A 19,115-nucleotide genomic window follows, 5' to 3' on the forward strand; every position below is an offset into this window, starting at 1 on the left:
CGCACGCCTGGGAGATGCCACGGTGAGACAATCGAAGCGACTGGACTTTCCAAACCAACAACGAGATGGCGCGGCGGGTGAGATGGTGTTTGGGAGGCCAGGTTTCCCGAGAGCGAGAGAAAGTCTCTAGGGGAAGTCGTTCTGGTTTGCTCCCTCGCATTCGCGATGGGAGGACGCGCCGTCTGGCACTGTCATCGCGCTTCTTGCTTTGTTGATCGGTCTTGTGGGGTTCTGTCTGCTTGACAATTGGAAATCGATTTTCGGCGGGCGTGTTCTGCTCCCTGTCTTCACTCGGCGCAGCAGCCATTTTCCGTCAATTTTCGCACTCAGTCCGCCATGAGCGAGCCTGGAATCGAGATGCCGACGAATTTCTCTCTGATTCGAGACTGCGAGGAACCAAAGCACATTGGAAGCGCACCAAGCGGCGAATCCATCCCTGGTTGAAGCGTAACGCACAAGGAAACCTCGCCGACGCCAGTTGGACTTCATCACGATCTTTACAGAGGAAATGCCAGCCGAAGAGACCCTGGTGGCATTTCCTCGTCGTTGAACCTGAAAGCCAGTTTCGTTGTCGACCAGAATGCCCCCTGAGCCGAAATACGAACAAAATTCTTGGACAAACAGCGATGGATAATGCGTTCTTGCGAAGTCCGAAGGCATACAAAGGGCTCAATATCCCCTGGAGGTTCTCATAGCAGCTCTTGACCAACGAGAGAAATGACAACGAGGTAAGAACAGGAAAGACAGGCGACTCTACAGATGTTGCCCTGGCTCGGGGGAGTCAGCCCTGGCGCATCTTTCACAGCCGCCAGGTTCAAGGACCATGCCAATTGTTCAACATTCGTTCAAGAACTTTCTTGCTGACAGGCCAACTCAGCATTGCTTGAAACTACGACTGCGCGCGCCGAACCTCTGTACTCCAACGTACTGTAGCACAGAACGAGACCCGCAAGATGTTGAACAACATATGGACAACGCTCAGGTCAAGTATCCACGCGTTGCCCTGCGCCGACCGTGATTTTGTAGCGCCGCTCGACGAATGTCGCGCTTCTCAGAGGCCTGTAAATGGCTACCAACGCTTGGAGTGCAGTGTTACCGTATGCGGACAAGGCTTCAGTCGCCTGCGGCCTTGACTTCCCTCGTGCCGAGAGACTGTCTCCATAACCCAGCAAACCGTACAAACCGTAGAAGTCTGAACTTGCAATATTGCCGAATTTGGACGCCGCCCTAAGCGAGTGCTCCAAGCAAATCTGCCGCCCGGTCATCCAGCCATTTCATTCTACACCAACCCGTCCCTCGTCACCTCTCACACCTTGACCTTCGGCGACCGCTTCCTTGGCTAACAAGTCATACACCTCAACGCAGCGGTGCTCGTTCTTCTGTCACCTCTTCATCACCATCCTCCGCATCGTCTTAAATTCCGCTTCAGTTTCGCTCCAGCGCTACAGGGGCTTGCTGCGCTTGCCGCGCTGGCCAAGCTTCGTTCGGGGTTTCTCTGTAAGTGGCCGCCATTTTGGCCGCCAAATCACACTCCGCCGCCGCAGCACCGCTCGCTTTTCTCCCACCATTCCATCTCTGCCTTCTGAATTTGCTGACCTTTTTCACCCCTGCAGACTCCTCTCAAGCCCTCATATTCCAGGACAGCCCCATTCAATTCCCTCCCGTGTCACCATTGGCATTCGCCCTCGACTCCTCGCCGGTAGTCGAAATCATGGCCGACGAACCAGTGATCGAGGACTGGGCCAATCCTCCCATGCAGTACATCAAGAACCTCAAACGCATGAAGTGCAGTGAGGAGGACGACTGGATGACGCTCACCAAGGACAGAGCTGGTAAATACCAGCCGTTCTTCTTTCCTGGTGCCACGTCGACACGCCGTCACGTTAAAAACCCGCTTTGCGGCAAAACCCTCGTGCCTTATCTGCAGTTTTTGGACTTGAAGTTCGTCCGGACCATTGACTCGAGAGACGCTTATGTCGCGTTGCGCGAAATCTGGATCATAATATTTGGTGAGCCGGTCAACAAGGCGATGGCCAACGCCCAGTCAGCAAGTCCTGACTCTCACACCGCCGCGGCAGACATGCAAGGACAAGCGAGTTTGCCGGAGTCGTCTGCTATGGAAGACCAAGCAGCTGCAGATCAGGAGGTCACTGCCTCTGCTTCCTCGGACGGAGTTGGCGTTCAGTGTAAGTCGGATTCTGTTCCTGGGGCGATCTCGCTGACTAGTTGATAGACCAAGCTGGCAGCCAATTGGCTCCCTCCACTCCCAACCTTAGCATCACAAGTTCCAAGACAATTGGTCTTCAAGGTAAGCTTTGATGGCCTCTATCATAGCATATTGTTGACCTTTGATTTGTTCAGATGTTGCGCCTGGTTCGGGTCTTGGTGCCACCACCCCCACCAGCTTTCCCCCGGACCTCATCATTGTCAAGACCAAAGATCGGCCCAAGACGTTGCAGCAATCGGGACTGGACCCGAACACGCGCAGCAGGTCTAAGAGAAAGAGATCAGAGTCCGATGATGGACAGTTGGTCGCCACGTCGTTGCGGGCCAGTTCTGCATCTTCGTCGTCAAATACGCGCCCCTCTGCTCGCGGTGAGATTGAGAGAAAAGTCAAGGCTGCCAAAGATAAGGTTGTCGTAAGTCTGCCATCTCCATGTTGTGAATCATTACCGTACTAAGTGAATTTCCAGAGAGAATCGCTTGTTGATCTCGGCAAAGAGGTCATAAAGAATGCTCAGGATTGGATCGCCAAGGTGGAAACCGCCGAGACTGGCGACGGCAACATCGCCGGCGCACTTCTCAATGTGCAAAACGTCGTGAATGACGGTCAAATGGCTCTTGAACTCTTGAATATGGACTAGGTCCGGCGCGCGAGAGGTTGGAAGAGCTTACCGATGTCGAGGAGTAATCAATCTGCTCGCCAGATGAAGGGGCATACTCTTGAAATGGTGGCCACAGCAAAGATCGATCGTGTGGGGATGAAGTGTTTCGGAGTCCTTCTCTTCTCTTGGTCTGGTGGTGGCTGAGGAATGAAATCTGGTCGCAATGGTGGGAGCGTCAAGTTTTTAACAAGGATGGTCATCGCAAAGTCCAATATGGAGATGGAATGACTAGGGACGCTACCTTCCTTTGTCTGCTGGGGCTTCATCGACGGACAGCTTTAAGATGAACGAAGAATCAATGCTTCAGGGACGGCCGGCGGGCGGAATTTCGCAAGCACACGGGTAGTCTCTGCACAATCAAGGGATCAATCGCCCTTAGGGCTTTTCAACCTTGGAAATCAATCCATAATTTTCATGCAGCCAGGTGGCTTAAGTCGAACGAGTACTGAGCAACTTCTAGAACCAAAAGTCCAGTCTTTGGACAATCAAGGCTGTCAGGTAAGTCGTTTCTGGCCTTGCTCCATTGTTCACGCTGCTGGCAAGTTTGCTTGTGCAAAGCAGACATCTCAGATCCAAACCTTCACACTGAGCTTCACACAGCGCTTGCACTGCTTACCGTTTTGGGCCGCCTACCACTTTGTGAAGCTTCACTTCACATGTGAACTCTGGTACCTACTTGCCAAACTCTGCTTGCGGTCCTTGACCAAACTTCAACACCCTCCAGGCTGTCAGCCACATCCGTCCCTCACCATCAGCATCGACCACTCTGTACCCTCTCAACCAACCACCTCGGCGAACTTGACACCATGTCGGCTCCCAAGCAGGAGGAAGACCCGGTATCTTACCACGTCTGCATGTTTATTTCATGAAAGCTAAGATGTCTCTCCAGATCACAAAAAGATTCCCGGAAGAGTACGATCAAGCTCGCAACTTCATCGAACTGAAGGTTGAAATCGGCAAACACAAGGAAAACGTAAGCTTACTCGCCACCGCCACTCTCTTGACTGTGGATGCTGACGGATGGGCTCAAAGGGCAAAGGAATCATCGCTCTCATGGAGCAGATCAAGGAAACCGCTGATGCTACCAAAGCCACGGTCGAACGCATCGAGAACAGACTCACTTCCCTGGTCTCAAAGATGGATCGCGAGGAAAACTTCATGGACAGCTCCGGTGACATTGTCTCGGAAACCCTCTGGTCGACCTGCGAGAATCTGGACGAAGACTATGACGAGGATGACTTTGACAATGCGACACCTGGTGGCTACAACGGCATCAAGCAAATTGCGAAGCTTGCCAATCTAGCAGCTCAACTGTTGAAGGAGCAACGATTGGCTCGCAAGAAGATGGCAAATGTGTCCGGCCTCTACGTCTGATTGGAGAACTCGCAATCGATGATGATCTGAGCTTGGAGGCAGGGAACCAGATGGTTGAGAGCGGAAAAGACAGCTGGAAAGCAAACAACAAGGGCATCTGGTTTTCCTTGGATCAGGTTAGAGCGCATCAGCAGCAAAAGTGCAGGGCAATCAAGCAGGGCTGCATCAGAATCGGGTGGAAATTTGCTGGTACATTCACCTCCTTCGGCACACGGTCAAAAAGCCCGTCAAGGAATCAAAAGTAGTCAATCACACGACTGGACACAAAATTCAAGTTCTAGTTCTCCAGTTGTCCAGTCCAATGTCTTGAAAAAATGAAGTCGTGACCATGTTGCACTGTACCATATTTTGCGCAGAAGCAAAGCGCGTGAACCAATCTCAGGGCAGTCCTGCGGTCAACGCCCAAGGTTCTCGCAGGGAAAATGCCAGGCAACCGGCCTTTGATCTTGGCCTCTGTTCCAGAGCTGCTTGTGGGTTTGTTTGCGCGCCTCGTTCGGCAGTCCGCGTCCTATCTTTTACGTCCACTTTTCCACAACAAACGCCCGACGAGTCTTGATTCCGCCTGACCCATGAGCGACAGAGGCCTGTGCGGCTCGACCGCCCGCAGTCAGGTGACGTCATTGGGGAGTCGTTCGGTTAGCTGCTGTGAGTAGCTTTAGACGCGTCCTCAGGCGCGTCCCCCCAGACAAAACAATGCATTTGGCTTGCAGCGCCCTCACTGACCTGCCCTCCACATCGAGTGTTGATCAATTCCGCCCGCGGTGCCTCGCCAAATCTCTACATTCTCCACCTCCTACCACGCCCAAGCCTTCTGCGTCGAGACTGCGCCGTCTACGCCTTTCCAACACCCCAATCGCAATCTGGTATCATGGCTTCCCTCGAGTCGGAAGAAGTCACAGTAAGCTTACCGTATTGATTCACTCCGTTGGTGAAAGCTAAGACACTTGCCCAGTACCCGCAGGAGCATGACGACGAATTTTTCAAGAGATCTTGTCAGATCAAAGAATTGAAGGCGCAGGTTGCCAAGCTGCAGCAGATGGTAAGCCAGCAACACCTGTCTTATTGATTGAGAGTGGTCCACTCAGCTGTTGCGCAGGACATCGAGCTCCTTGGACACTTGGAGCGCATCGAATTTAACGTCGCCGAAGCCAAGATCAACCTTCAGCAGCGCAGGGTCGACATGGACGGGCTGTCGGAAACCTTGGAAAAAATGTTGCAGGATGGATACCCGCTGCCTAAGGCTGTCGAGGATGCGCTCCGCAACAACGCTGAATACAGTATTGGCAGGGTGGATATCCCTTGCGGATTCTCAAACGTCTCGCTGGTCTCTCACGATACCCAGGTGGCAATGCATCTTTTCAAAGCCCAGGGTTCGGCTCGTCGCGAGATGTTGGCGCTGGCCAAAAAGCATGAATAAACATGAATGGTCAGTTGCAAGGGAGGAAGGGCTACGAGGAGATCTCTTCTCACTCAAGGTCGTCGTTGCAAACTTGGCAGGCCAGGCCGTCATTTCCTGGTCATGGGCAAGACCGGGTGGATGCATTTCCCTCAGGTCAATCGAAATCCAAAGAAGTTCTTCAAGACAACTGTTTCAGATGTTATCGTGGTGACCAGTTCCAGAATCCCATGTCCAACCTTCGGCTCCTTTGTGAACAGAATTCCATCATTCATGCCTTGCTCTTTCTTTCTGCATGATGTCTGAAGTCGTCGAATAGGCCGTGGTACCTGAGGACCTTGCCCGCAAAGTTCTGATAGTTGATGAACAACAGTGTCACTGGTCGAAGAGAACACTGAGGGATCACTTTGGGTCATCAGTTGGTTGGAGCCGATAGCATGGAAGACTTCCTCTCTTGGTTCTCTAGTAGCGAGATTTCATGAGTAGAGACTCTGCAGGTCGCCCTCTTCGCACCTCATGATGAGCTGGAATCAACCAGCCTTTGACTTCGCACTCACCACTGAAGGCGCTCGTGGTTTTGGCTGGGCGGCTCGTTCGGCAATCAATTTCCAATCCTTCACATCCAAGTTTTCACATCAAGCGCCCGCGTCACGGGCGGCCAAATTTCACTCCGCACTGGAGGGGCTATAAAGTCCGCTCGCCGCTCTTCGCCAAAGATCTAACAACCCCACCTCCAACCATCGGCTTCGCCCATCACCATCCAACAAGATCGATCCCCTCGGACTGGCCCACCACCTCTGCAACATGGAGGAGTTTGAAGTTAGTCCATCACCGCAGCCCTGTTTGCTGACAATCGCTAAGCGCTGTTGCAGATGATGTGGGAAGAGAAGGCGGAGCACAAGTACGCTTGTCAGAACAAAGATCTGAAGCTTCAGACTGTCATTGCCCAGCATCTGGTAATGTTGACGCCATGGCCCTGTTAATCAGTTACGAGCAGCTGCTGACCTACCACCCAGGGTACCGAGCTTCTCGCACTCTTCAAGCAGACGAAGGAAAAGCTTGAGCTGGCGACGGCCGCCACTGAACACGACATGGCCGAGTTGGCTAAGCTCAGCACCAACGCGGACAAGAATTTCTACGACAGTCCGAAGCCGCGCGAACTCGTCGTTCACACAGTCCTTGAGAAGACCGGTGAATACAAGGTGTACCCCAAGAGCTTCAACGACATTTTCGAGATGCTTGAGCATGCCAAGCTGGCCTTTCATTTGGTCGGCAGCCAATGCCGGGCGCGCGAGAAGATGTTGACGCTGGTCGAGACGGACATCGACGAGAAGGACAGTGAGTGATCACTTTGGGTCGTCAGCTGGGTTGGAGTTGGACAACACGGGCGACTTACTCTCTCAGTACTCTGGTAGCCAGATCATGAATGGAAACCTTGGGTCTCACCCTCCTCGTGCCTTGTGATGAGCATCATTGGAAATCAAAAGAGTAGTCATGAAGTCTGGTTCGCAAGCAAGGCAAATTCAACACCGCTGCGCAAATGCATTGATATATGGGAATACAGCGAAATTCTGCACATCAGCCACTTCTGCCTGAGTGCGGCCCCTCTCTCCTAGGAGAGAAAGGGTAGAAAGTAAATGGGAGTCAACATCTTAGCCTCGTGACTCGTGACTCGCCCCGGCTGGGCAGTCCCCCTCCGTCTTCGAATTCCGCGGTCTTCCTGGACAGCTCTTGCAGGTCACCACCTCCTCGGAGTCAGCGGAGTTGATTTAGGCCTTGAACTTCCTGGCAACGGTGCCGGAAGACGCAGTAGCGCCAACAGTGACGGTGACCGTGGCGGTCTGGATGTTGGAAACGTAGACAGTCTCGGTGGTAGTCGAGATGTAGTTACCGCCAGCGGCGGCAGCTGAGGAGGCAACGACGGCCGCGGGAGTGGTCACAGGGGTGCTGGCGGCCGCGCTGGTGGCGGCGACAGCGACGGCGCTCGAAGTGACCTCGGCCTCGTCCTCGTCATCGCAGTCGTACTCCTCGTCGTCCTCAGCGGTAGCAGAGGCGCTGGGAGTAGCAACAGCAGCCACAGCGCTCGAGGACTGGACAACGGCGCTGGAAGACTGGACGACAGCGGCAGCAGCCGAGCTGGTAGCAGCAACAGGGGTCGAAGCCGCAGCGCTGGTGGCAGCCACAGAAGCCGCACCAGTGGCAGAAGCTCCACTGCTAGCGCCGGTCCAGACAGTAGGGCCGGGGATGGGGTAGGTCGAAAAGTCGCCGTACATGTTGAACAGAATACCCGCGTCATCCGCCGCGTAGGCGCCGGGAAGAGCCACGCCCTCAGGAAGGCTGGTAGTTCCACTTCCTTTTAAAATTAGCTGGATACACTCCATGTAGAACTGCGCTTTAGAGACGTTAATAGAGATGTCCTGAGATCGGAGAAATAGTCCACAAACCTCCTCCCTCGTTCGAAGCCTCATGGAGAGCAATAATCTCAGGGCGGAGAAGATAGTTGCCAGGAGTAACGTCAGGAATAGTGATACTGTGTTTTCCCTTGTTGGAAATCAAAGTATCAACGGCCCATGTGCCGTCTTGATATCCGTCGGCTGCGAGCTTGCTCCAACCGGTTCCGTTTCCGCCCTTGTCGGCCTCCGCCATGTATGTCATGACCTAAAATTGGTCAGCCTGCGTCTACCCAGGTATCCAAACAGCCAGAAATACCGGGCCCTTGTGAGATGAGGCGATTATATCGTCAGAGGAGTCGCGGGAGTTGTGGTGCCACTCAAAGGTGATTTTGTCACCAGCCGAAACCTCCAGAGACTTTGCAGTCTCTACATTGTTGACATTGCACGTCATATCGGTAGAGCTACATGTACTACGTTAGAAAGAAGTCCAACGCGCTAATTTGGGGCCGGGAAACGTACGTGACGTCCTTGACGGGGTCGTTGTTGGGAGGGCTACGAATGTAGCCGCTGTCACTGTTGCCAAGTCCCTGGTCAACATCGTTGATCCAGACAGCGTAAACAGTGGTGTGGGCGTAGGCCAGCTTCGCCGCAGCTGCCAGAGCAAGGGCACCGTAGGTAGTCTTCATTTTGAAAGAGTGTGGTTGTTTGTAAGGGGTTGAAAGAACGAATGTGGACGCAAATGCGCAGCAGCGTCGAAGAGAATGAAAGCAGGTCTAGCCGGGCTTGTTGGAACGATAAACAAGACCAAGATATCCCAAGCTCTTCTTATATACAGCCATCACGCTCGCTCCGCTCGGAAATTGCCAGTCTGGAGTCGGTGGAGTGAGCCAGCGCTTTCAGCGTCGAGGCTTTTGCCAAGAGCTGTATAGCATTCGCTAACGCTTTTCTATGCTGATGCGGCGCGTGCATTTGGCGATGGGCGAGCTCGAAGGCTGTCGAGTTTCATATATTTGCAACATTCAACTCCACAGCGCGGTACGATGGCCGAAAAAGGACAAGGCTGAGGGCGTTGGCCAATCGCTTCGCCGTTGAAACGCAAGTGCCCATGCGCGTGGTCTTTGCGTGTTACTCCTTCCGCACCTTAACGAGATGATGGAACACCACTTCGCTCCTGCTCAACCGCAGAACAAGCGGTAAACCAGCAAAAAGGAGTGGCCGCGGTCGCGAAGGCAGACGCCTGCTGTGCCCATGTCTGGAAAAGGCCGTGGCTTGTATTCAACAACAAAGGCTTCGGTTTGACGGTCCGCCGTCCCCGCCTCTTCTTTTTCCATCTCCCCCACGGCAACGCCAGATTTTGCTGGATGATTCGACTCATTGTTGGTGTTCACGATGCTCTCCTATCAGCAGGGGCTTTGACGAAAGAGGCGGTCCAGCAGTCTCCACGATCTACGGCAAGGGGTCGAGCAAAGATCCGGAGTACGGTCGGTGCGCCATGGATGAGACATGATGTTGAGCATGGATTCGTTGGTCGCCTTTCATGGACGCAGTTTTTCCGTCCAATGCTTCGGCGCAGGATTGCCTCGTTGTCGGCTTCTCTGTCTTCAAGAACCGAAGAGGCCCGATGTTCTTGAAATGGACCTGTGGAACAGGAATCAAATTTTCTTGGCAGGCAATGCAGTCAGCTCTCCTATTTGTCGCTTCTTGTTGCTCCTTTCGGCCAAGGGATCTTGACCGAGGATTCACGAGCTTGATTGTGAGGTGTTTAAGCTTATCATGAAGAACAAGCGCCGTGGCCAGTTGCTGCGCGTCGGCAGATCGTTTTGAAGAGCGCGCAGCGGCTTCTAGGGCCGACCTGGCGCTTCCGGACTATCGTTCCTCCAGTGCGCTATCTTTTGACAACGGCTGGCCATCTGCTTCCAAATTCTCCAGCGAAACATGTCTTCTACTCTTCAATCTCGTCTGGAGCACTTTCTTACTCATCGTGCGCATCCGAAAACGTTCTGCCCTTCTGAGGTCGCTCGTGCTCTCTCCAGCCAAGACCTAACGGCCGAAGGCGCAAAAGAGTGGCGTGAACTCATGCCGAGGATCCGACAGATACTTTGGGAAATGCGAGACCGTGGAGAAGTTGAAATCCTACAGCGGGGAGAAGTTCTTGGTGATCATGTTGGCATCGACGACGTCAAAGGTCCAATCCGGGCGCGGAGAATATCTGGTCATGAATGAGCCGAGCAAACAGCGAGCCGCAACGGGAAGCAAATCTGTGCCTATAGGCAGAAGTCTTTGGGAACTTTGCGCAAGGCTGGCGATCTGGTGAGTAAGGAGCAGGGCTTGTATTCTGCCTCTACCAAATACTCTATCCTGCGTCATGGTCTTGTGGCCTCACTCACCGAAGAGCAGCTCGTCAATCGCCCTCCCCATATCTTCCAGTACCCTGCCGACGGCTCAGCCGTCCATCAGCTGCCTGCTCTCGTCCACGTGGCCACAATGTTCATCTCTGGCTCCCAACATCCTTGGAGATCGACGTTTCCAGCTCTTCAGATCACTCATGGACAAAGTGTCGAGTGTTTCGCAGAAATCTTTGTCCATGAATGCTGTACGACTCTAATCAACCGCCTGGCCCTCTTGGCCTCTTGGAGTGGAGTATCGATCTTCTTGAATTACGGATTCGGTATGTCCTGGATGCGCTGTCCATCGAAATCGTCATCAGCCAACCGTTCCAGCATGAACGCCTTCGAAGTCGTCGCCAGCATGTCCACATTTTCCTCGTGTTTGGCCTCGTCAATTTCCTCTGACTCATCATGGAGGAAAAACTTGCAACAATTAATGACCAGCCACCCATAATAAAGTAGATACCTACCTCGTTAAAGGAGACCACGTCTCCCCAAGGCGCGACATGGAGGAAGTTCATGAGAGCAGCAAGGTTCACCAATTCATCACCGACGGGTGTCGCAGTGCAGGCAACACGCTGATCGCTTTTCAAAGCACAGACTGCGGCGTTCGTGCTGCTCTCTACGTCGTGTAGAGCATGAGCTTCGTCTACGATGACTCGGCCCCAAGGTGTGGCGAGAACGGCAAGATGAGGGCGCTCTTCGGTGTAAGTTTCCTTCTGTTGGACCAACCGCCGAAGGTACCTCTCCTGCGCGGAGTACTTGCCCTCGAGGTAAGCGAAGGAACAGACAACCACGTCGAAGCTCTCGAAAAACTGGATAGTCGGTTGCGGATCGTCTGCTTCGTCTGAAAAAGCTTTAGCGCGAATCAAAGAATGCTCATGGATGGAACGGACTCAAGCGGAGCACTCTGAACATTGGACTGTGGACGCGAGTCTGAAGCTCAGTCATCCACATGTTGACCAAATCGGCCGGACAAACGATGAGGGTGGGCGTCACCGGGCGTTCCAGCATAAGTGCAATCAGCTCGATGGTCTTGCCCATACCTTTGGCGTCGCCAAGCACGGCGTAACCTCTCTTGTCTAATTTCTGACAGAGAAAACCCACGCCCTCCATTTGGTAATTCTTCAGCTTGGTGGGCAACAACCGTGCGGGCGATTGAGTCAAGGATGCGGCTGTGTGCGTCAAGTGATCAGACTCCTGTATTCCTTCCTCGAACAGTTTCTTGGCTTCGTCCAAGAATTCCTGCTTTGAACCCTTGAAGACGTATCGGTTGGTGGCTGCCTAAGCTGTGGCGTCCGAGACGACCTCCATAATGTTGAAATCCATCTTGTGCTGCTGCGCGAGCGGCTGGTGGAAGAGTTTGTGTCCAAGGGTGCGAGAAGAGTGGTGAATGGAAAAGGTCCGTGAATGGATTCGTAAGGGAATGTGTGGAGAAGGTTGGTGTCGAGGCGAAGTGACTGGGCACCGACAGAGTTTTGCACGTTGCGCAAAGACAATGTGGACAGCGTTTGCCCTGTGTGCAACCTGTTCGACTTGACGCTGATAAAAATAAAAGACTGAGTGGCTCTTGTGTTGGCTGTAAGTGCTGACTGAAGTGAGATGTATCGTCTAATGTGCAGCTAACTGAGTAGACCTGGTTTTGTAGCCCGCGCTTCCTCACTTCCCAAAGCAGTCATCGATACTCAGGTCCAACAACGCCGGCACCCACCCGTCCACCGGCCAACACTGTTCGCACCAGCCACAAAGGAGGCAAGCCGCTCAGCGAGCCGCTCAGCACGCAGTCATCAAACAGCCACCATTCCCTCTTCTGCATCCACACCAACCAAGTCATCACGGACAAAGAGAACTTCGACATCAAATGCCTCGCAATATCGCAGAGGTGAGTGCAATCAAGTGTCCATTCAATCAATCGAAGCTGACCACAAAAAATGCCCCAGGCACTGGGCCCGACATGAATCACATGGCCAACATACCTCAACTGCCCTTTGATCTCATGAAAGTCATCGAGCACGTTCGCGTCCTCCTCATCGACCTTGAGGCAACTCTCAACTTGTCGCAGAAGACGATCAGTGACCTCATCGAGACATGCTCCAAGGCAGATGTGAACTTGAGCGGCCTCCCAAATACATCTATGGAGGGCACAGAACATGGCGACACGGAAGCGACTCCTCCCATTGACGCATTGCTTGCACAGCACTTGCGCGATGGTGACGAGAAAGCCGCTTCCGACCGTCTCGCGACAGTAGTCGCGCAGAAAACTTTGAAATCCACCCAAATTCTTAACCAACCGTTGGAAAGGTCGCTCTCGCACATTCGCGCGACAATCCCGACACTGGTAATCACCACAAACCTCCTCTCGGCCCCCACAAGCGCCAAACGCGGAATTGAATGTCTTCACAGGCTCAAGCAAGAGATGCTTCCCATTACCCAACACCAACGCAACGTCTTGGAGCCCTTCCTGGCACAAATGAACCAAATCTTGGACGATAACGAGAAGCTTTGCTGGGATCTCCTTGCGGACGACGAGAGAGCCAGAGTTGCAGAGATCTCCTTGTACAAAATCATCACGGCGTACGGATTCCTGGACCACCACAATTTTTTGGAAGAGGCGGTTGAGAAGCTTTGTGCATATCATCTTCGACCAAACGTCAAAAAACTTCAGATGGTGAACGACCAGCTCAGCAAATACCGCACTCGGCTCGAAAACTGGAGGGAGCACATCCCACTGCGCGTCCCAAACGGAGATTCTGAGTAATTCTCGGGCTGGGCTCGAGGGCGGGCACAACTCAGAAGAGTGATGAGTCTTAGAGGTTGCAAAGAACAGTCGTGACGTCAGCATGGAGGCATGCTCAATAGGCACTGAGACGGCGTTGGATACTGAGGCAACGGTCTTGGAAGAAAGTTGCTCGCAAAAGGGCAAGAATTTGGCCAAAAGCTTGTGCATCAATGCTATGGAAGCTTGAAGGGCGACAGTGACAAGCTGGGGGGTAGAGATTAGTCAAAATTCGATACAGGGAATGAAAACCACAAGTTTCCAAACCATCCTGAAGTTCAGCCTGTGATATGCACGAGAAGTTCAAATTTTAGGTGGCTGCCAGCTGAAAGAAGCTGATGAAAGACAATTAAAGCTCCAACAGTGGACTGCTTGTCGACATGGTCGATGACGTGGGGAACGACTTTGTCGCCGCGACGGCTGCAATGTGAAGTCGTGTGAGAGCCTAAAAACCGCATTGGGTGCTGGAGTCATGTTGAGTTGTGTGAGAAATCCCGACCATCCTCTGGCAACCCTCTTCCGCCTCTCCCCTTCGCCAACCTCACGTCTTTCCCTCCCCACCACCACTCAGCCAGCTCCACTCAAGTCCACGCACCTACATCCTCGATTCTTTCAATCCGTGAGTACCCATTGACCATACGTGAACAATACGCTTACTTTTAATCAGAATCACCTCGACCATGGCCGACAAGGCGAGAACCGTGGAGGAGCTCCAGAAGAAGCTCGCTCAACTGCGTCAAGAGTGCAAGGCGGCCGAGGATGAGAATGCCAGACTTCGAGCGGAAAACCTTGAGAAGGACGCAGAGATTGAACGCGAGCTCAAGGCAGCCAGAGACAAGCTTGCTCCTGCTCTCCGCAGGCTGAAGTCCGAGATATACGACAACCACGAAGATTTGTCAGTCTACATGGAGGCGTGCCAGATGGAGAGCATGATTCTTGGAAAAATCACTGAGCTTGAACACATCCTCGACGATCTGAAGATGGAGGAGGAGGAAGGCGCCGACAACAAGAAAATTCAGGCCAGCTTCCAAGAGATCATCAACGAACTCAGAAAGCTCTGGACCGAGGGCAACGGCAAAGGCGAATCGTTGGAGACATACTGGAAGAGGATGTGTGACATCTGGGCCGAGGGCAACAAGAAGGTTGAGGAATCGGGCCTGGACCTTGGAGTCACGTTCGGAAAGCCCAGCGCTGAAGATTTCGCGCGCTTTGAATGATGGATGAACGAATCATCAGCCTCGATAACCACTCCCGGCATCAAGGTGACGACGAAGAGGCCTTTTCAACCGGAGTGGGAGGGTGTTGCTGGCAAACTCTGAATGGTTGATCCTGCACAGGGTGCTGATTGGAAGGAAGCTCTAAGGATCGTGGGTCGATACAGCATCTGCAAGGTGGTCAGGGCATTCTGGGCTCGGTACGGGAAGGTGACACAATCAACACGTCTTCGACCATGGAGAGCCTCTGTCTGGCGACGGCAAAAAGGGTGATCGGGCAGGGTGGTCGACTGTACGAGTGGCTCATCAGGAAAGCCGAGGATTGGGGCTCTTGGTCTCTGCCCTGCTTCTTCCCCCAACTGGATCAGTTTCAAAATTCAAATGGATTTTCCAAAAAGAAGTGTGCCTCATGTGTCTGCGTAAAAGGTACACAGAGCGGCGTTCGCTACGTCGATGCGCACGAAAAATTTGGAGCCGGCGCCAACCTAGTGCTTGCTAGCCAGCAGAGGAGAGCGACATTCGCTCGAGCCTTGCCGGCGGGTCGCTCTAGATGACGAAGGCAAATGGAAGCACAGATGGCTTGGATGAGACAGAGAGAGTTGAACGTGGACAGTGTTGGAGACGGGATGAAGTTCGTGAGCTGTGAGAGGGGTCCTTTAAACCCGGTCTATTGCCGGCGCTAGCGCTTCCTAGGTCTTCCCGTCGAGCTTCCGTTGCGACCAACCTTCTACCAACACCATCCAACTCCAACCCCAGCTCCCAAGCCGCTGCAAATCAGAGCCAACAGCTACCCACATCCAACCCAACCTCCAGAAGCACAGCCAAGCGCCATCATGTCCGACAAAAAGTCCGGGGCCTACGGCACCAACTCCGCATCCGACACGTCCTTCCGCAAGACCTGGGACCGCTCCGAATACGCTCAACGAGCCGCCGATCACGATGCCAAAATCAAGGAAGAGGGAAAGGCCCGGTATGAGGCGGCGCTGGCCGGCAAAAAGTACGTGCGGCGCGCGTCGACGCCGCCTGACGCAAGGGAAACAGAGGCGCGCAAGAATCGCCTGGATGTGGGCTCGATGGTGGGCAAGACAATGCTAGTGCCGGCGGGCAGTGCGGTCGGCAAGCGCGGTAGAGGTGCTGGATTCTATTGCGAGGCTTGCGACTTGACATTCAAGGATAACCTGCAGTTTGTGGAGCACTTGAACAGCAAGCAGCACTTGGTGGCGACGGGGCAGACGGGTGAGGTAAAGCAAGCGACAGTGCAAGAGGTGCGGGATCGGCTGGCGTGGCTCAAGAGGAAGCGAGAGGAAGACAAGAATGAGGAGGTCATAGACTTGCAGGCCAGGTTGGAGAGCGCAAAGGAGAAGGAAGACCGCGAGCGCGAAGAGAAGAGGCGGAAGAGAAACGAGAAGAGGAGGAAGACCAAGGACGGCAAAGGCCATCAACAAGACTATGACCCAAGGTCTGGAATCATCGCATGAGGATGCCAGCCGCAGCGACACACGGCCCAGCCAAAGACGAAGATTCACGTCAGGAACCCAGCCAGGCAATTCCACATTACTCCGGAGTCCCGGCAGGAAAATGATGTATATCACTTGTGCAATGAAGCTTCCAAGCTTTACGAAAATCCTACCAGCACTTCATGCTAACCACGGCCAACGAGGACGCTTACCACGCCACATGCCTCTTGACTGCATCTCAGACTGCACTGCACGGCATACCTTGGTCAATCGGCGGCGGACCTTGCCGTACAAGACACCTCTTCCAAAAACTATTCCCAAACGTAATCCCAGATCCGCGCGCAAATATCTCGAACAGCCACCAACCGCAGCTACAAATACGCGCCGCGGCAGCAAGGGTCTCGTTTCGACCCCGCCGACGCCGAAGCACGTGGCTTAGCATTTACCCACCGAATTCACTCCCCGAAGATGGCAGTGCGGGGCGCCGCACTGGCCGGTGGCGTCGCCGAGATGAAGCAGCGCAGTTTGGCCGGGTCAATAACCGAGAGCGAGGAGAAATGAACGATTCAATAATTGCAAGAGAAGCCAAGGATTCCCTCAATGTCCCACTGGATAAATGAGACCCGTGAGACCCTGTCTGCTGTCGCCGTGCGTAGAGGCAGAAAAAAGGGGTCGAGCGATACAGGTGCCCACGGTCCAAGCACAGCGCCTGCAGCACTTTCGGAGTTCAGTCGAGGAAATAAATACCCCCTTCTTCCTCCAGGATCACAGCATGCCGAGACACGAGTTCAGGGCGGCCAATTTAGCGAAAAATAAGTCAATGTATGTACAGCCTAGCCTACGGCAGGCAAACTAAAAGTACTCCTACAAGACCAACCCAGTCTGCCACCCGATTCCTCTCATCCGCGTCTACGAGACGGAAACGGTAAACTCGGAGACCGTCAGCACAGCATCGCTGCCAGTGAAGGGCTCAGTGCCAGCCTGGACAGTCGTGAGGTACTGGCTGGTGCTGAAGCCCTGGTTCTGCTCGAGGTACGAGAAGAAGTCCATGAGATCGGCGCTGAACTCGGTGGTCTCGCTGTCCGCGACAAAGCTGTAGACAGTGGTGCTGCCGTTGGGGCCGCTGTACAGCTTGAAGCTGACGCCGCCGATGGTGGTGGTGGCGACGGCGGAGCCGGTCGAGGAGATGGGGCCCGCGCCGCCGAGGGCCGCCAGCCAGATCATGATTTCGTACTCGGAGTCGCCGCTGGCGGACGACGAGGTGAACAGGTCGTAGGCGACGTCGGCGACGGGGGTGCCGCTGTACGTGTACGAGTACTTCATGGTGGTGGGGATGGACGAGATGCTGCTGAGCTGCTTGGCGGTGAAGGAGAGGGCAGCGTTGGCGTACGACTTGACCGACGACGAGCTGCCACAACGACTACTGTCAGTACCCACGTCTTGCGAAACAAAAAGAGAAAGGGGAGTCAACGTACCCGCCGGACCAGCTCCAGTTGGTGTGCCAGGCAACCGTCTCGCCGTCGAGGCTGTCGACGCCGGTGCACTGCGACCCGGAATCCGCGTTGCCCTGGCCCCACAGGTTGTTGTAGACGGTGTAGCTGCCGGTCTGGATGGTGCCGTACTGCTCGCACGTGTCGGCGCGCTTGACGAGGGTGCGCGAGGGGGCGGCCGACGCGAGCGACGCGGCGCCAGCAAGCATGGCAGCAGTGGTGGAAAACTTCATCTCGAAAGGCGAAAGCGGGCTGCAAGTTTTGGACAGAAGGAATGGACCTGGATATCGAGACTGGACTGGACTGGACTGGACTGGACTGGATCACAAGAGAGGATCGAAGCTGGCAGACGCGGGTTTATAAGAACCGAAACGTGGAGGGATGATGGGCTGCCTGCCCCAAAGCACACGCGAACAATGGATAAAACCTTCGGCAGACCAGTCGACGTACGTCCCTACGCCCATCACGTCCCAAGCGAGCACCCACCCAGCAGTAGCAGCAGCAAAACAAGAGAGATCTCCTTCACACATCTACCGCAGTACGTGGTGATAGGTGGGCCCCCCGCGATGCCCCCTGTTTGGGGTTTTGGCGACGGCAGCATCCGCCGCGTGCGTGCGTCACAGATTCATGGCTGCTGGCTGGCCTACATTCACATTGCACGCACACCTTCCGCATCGAGTGTGTGCGGCGGCTGAAAGAGAATGGCTCCGCTGCCGCTTGTAGCACGCGTGCCCCGTGTATGGTGCGAAGTACCTACAGAGCTGCCGTTCTCGCGCAGCACCTCCCGGATCGGCGTGCCGACGGATGGCCGGCCGGACAAATCTCCACCCACCGCACCGCGCCCGTTTCAGTTCGCTTGCGCCGCTGCGTTTCATGTCGGTCGAGACTTGATGCTGGCTGGAGCGAGGCCGCGCTTCGAGAAAAGAGCCTCCGCACTGTCGTCGTGGTGCCTTTTTGTTGTGTGTATATGTATAGCGCGCGGGCTGCTGGCTCGCTTCGTGAAGGCTGGCTGGCCTGACGGCGACGTGGGTGTGTGATTCAAGCAACGAACCGAACGAACGCGTTGCTCGCTTGTTTGCGTTGCCGAAATTACTATCATCCTGCTGCTGTTGCTCTTCTCTGTTCCACTATGCTCTGTTCTACTCTGCTCCCCAGAAAGAAAGCGAGACAACCCAAGGAAACGCACGCCTAGCAGCATCCACGCAACGCCGATGTACGGACGTTTCGTTTGTCGTTTCAACGCATCGTTCATCTGCGCCTACGCGTTTGACGGCGACGGCGGCTCCGACGAGCAGCACGTCCGCAAAGGAGAGTGGGAGACCTGACCGGCATCCTATTTTTATTGTTGTTGTTGTTCGCATCATCGTCACTAGCGAGAGACCTGGACAGTGCAGACAGAGCACTGCACGTACATATACATAGGTAGCGGTTTCGCCCTTCCATCACCTCCACCATCTCTTTTCACCCATTGCACCGTCACTCTCCCACCCCTCCTCCCACCGCACCATCCCTCAACCTCAACCTCAACCGTTGTGACCTGCCTCAACGAGCACACGGCGCGGTACGGCACACAAGAGCGCGATTGTGGGGATCGGGCGAAGTATTGTTGGTCTGTGGAGAACAACACTTATCTACCTAGCTGCCTGCCTGCCTGCCTGCCTGCCTGCCTGCCTGCCTTTTCTGAATAGACCACGCCGCGCCAAGAAATAGAGAGGGTCCAGCGGTGGGGTGGGGGTGGGGATA

The 19,115-nt window shown here is 54.4% G+C and overlaps 7 protein-coding genes across 7 annotated transcripts; 4 read left to right on the forward strand and 3 right to left on the reverse strand.

Moving 5' to 3' along the window:
* The first annotated feature begins 1,488 nt into the window (after positions 1-1,488).
* On the forward strand, positions 1,489-2,888 carry J3D65DRAFT_195348 (uncharacterized protein). The gene is made up of 4 exons (XM_066794374.1): positions 1,489-2,186; positions 2,234-2,308; positions 2,362-2,639; positions 2,694-2,888. The coding sequence occupies exons 1-4, from the start codon at positions 1,712-1,714 to the stop codon at positions 2,862-2,864; spliced, it is 999 nt and encodes a 332-aa protein (XP_066658289.1). The 5' UTR covers positions 1,489-1,711; the 3' UTR covers positions 2,865-2,888.
* Positions 2,889-7,122: 4,234 nt separating this feature from the next.
* On the reverse strand, positions 7,123-9,071 carry J3D65DRAFT_195438 (putative endo-beta-1,4-glucanase D). Its single transcript, XM_066794375.1, has 4 exons — positions 8,568-9,071; positions 8,365-8,509; positions 8,100-8,313; positions 7,123-8,047 (listed from the first exon to the last, which is right to left on the reverse strand). Exons 1-4 carry the CDS (start codon positions 8,732-8,734, stop codon positions 7,425-7,427), a joined length of 1,149 nt encoding a protein of 382 aa, XP_066658290.1. The 5' UTR covers positions 8,735-9,071; the 3' UTR covers positions 7,123-7,424.
* An 885-nt stretch (positions 9,072-9,956) lies between these two features.
* J3D65DRAFT_612250 (uncharacterized protein) lies at positions 9,957-10,716 on the forward strand. Its single transcript, XM_066799002.1, has 2 exons — positions 9,957-10,358; positions 10,441-10,716. The coding sequence occupies exon 1, from the start codon at positions 9,984-9,986 to the stop codon at positions 10,269-10,271; it is 288 nt and encodes a 95-aa protein (XP_066658291.1). The 5' UTR covers positions 9,957-9,983; the 3' UTR covers positions 10,272-10,358; positions 10,441-10,716.
* A 207-nt stretch (positions 10,717-10,923) lies between these two features.
* J3D65DRAFT_544622 (SNF2 family N-terminal domain-containing protein) lies at positions 10,924-11,482 on the reverse strand (the record flags this gene model as incomplete). Its single annotated transcript, XM_066796730.1, has 2 exons — positions 10,924-11,313; positions 11,366-11,482. Coding segments are annotated over 2 exons (507 nt in total), but the record flags the coding sequence as incomplete, so codon positions are not given.
* An 814-nt stretch (positions 11,483-12,296) lies between these two features.
* Positions 12,297-13,193, forward strand: J3D65DRAFT_599811 (uncharacterized protein; the record flags this gene model as incomplete). The annotated part of the gene is made up of 1 exon (XM_066797928.1): positions 12,297-13,193. The coding sequence occupies one exon, from the start codon at positions 12,297-12,299 to the stop codon at positions 13,191-13,193; it is 897 nt and encodes a 298-aa protein (XP_066658293.1).
* A 1,926-nt stretch (positions 13,194-15,119) lies between these two features.
* Positions 15,120-16,201, forward strand: J3D65DRAFT_195556 (uncharacterized protein). The gene has a single exon (XM_066794377.1). The coding sequence runs from the start codon at positions 15,259-15,261 to the stop codon at positions 15,901-15,903; it is 645 nt and encodes a 214-aa protein (XP_066658294.1). The 5' UTR covers positions 15,120-15,258; the 3' UTR covers positions 15,904-16,201.
* Positions 16,202-16,791: 590 nt separating this feature from the next.
* Positions 16,792-17,605, reverse strand: J3D65DRAFT_546926 (endoglucanase A precursor; the record flags this gene model as incomplete). The annotated part of the gene is made up of 2 exons (XM_066796838.1): positions 16,792-17,290; positions 17,358-17,605. The coding sequence occupies 2 exons, from the start codon at positions 17,603-17,605 to the stop codon at positions 16,792-16,794; spliced, it is 747 nt and encodes a 248-aa protein (XP_066658295.1).
* Positions 17,606-19,115: the final 1,510 nt, after the last annotated feature.

This window comes from Phyllosticta citribraziliensis (assembly GCF_038025025.1).
Source record: "Phyllosticta citribraziliensis strain CPC 17464 chromosome Unknown J3D65scaffold_2, whole genome shotgun sequence".
Classification (NCBI taxonomy): domain Eukaryota; kingdom Fungi; phylum Ascomycota; class Dothideomycetes; order Botryosphaeriales; family Phyllostictaceae; genus Phyllosticta; species Phyllosticta citribraziliensis.

Excerpts from the sequence above, each read along its gene's own strand:
- J3D65DRAFT_612250 (XM_066799002.1), top strand. The coding sequence starts at position 9,984 with ATGTCTTCTACTCTTCAATCTCGTCTGGAGCACTTTCTTACTCATCGT.
- J3D65DRAFT_195556 (XM_066794377.1), top strand. The coding sequence starts at position 15,259 with ATGTCCGACAAAAAGTCCGGGGCCTACGGCACCAACTCCGCATCCGAC.
- J3D65DRAFT_195438 (XM_066794375.1), bottom strand. The coding sequence starts at position 8,734 with ATGAAGACTACCTACGGTGCCCTTGCTCTGGCAGCTGCGGCGAAGCTG. Across the intron at positions 8,510-8,567 it reads GACCCCGTCAAGGACGTCAC|CTCTACCGATATGACGTGCA; the intron begins GTACGTTTCCCG and ends TAGTACATGTAG. Across the intron at positions 8,314-8,364 it reads CCTCATCTCACAAGGGCCCG|GTCATGACATACATGGCGGA; the intron begins GTATTTCTGGCT and ends GACCAATTTTAG.
- J3D65DRAFT_195348 (XM_066794374.1), top strand. The coding sequence starts at position 1,712 with ATGGCCGACGAACCAGTGATCGAGGACTGGGCCAATCCTCCCATGCAG. Across the intron at positions 2,187-2,233 it reads GGACGGAGTTGGCGTTCAGT|ACCAAGCTGGCAGCCAATTG; the intron begins GTAAGTCGGATT and ends ACTAGTTGATAG. Across the intron at positions 2,640-2,693 it reads CTGCCAAAGATAAGGTTGTC|AGAGAATCGCTTGTTGATCT; the intron begins GTAAGTCTGCCA and ends GTGAATTTCCAG.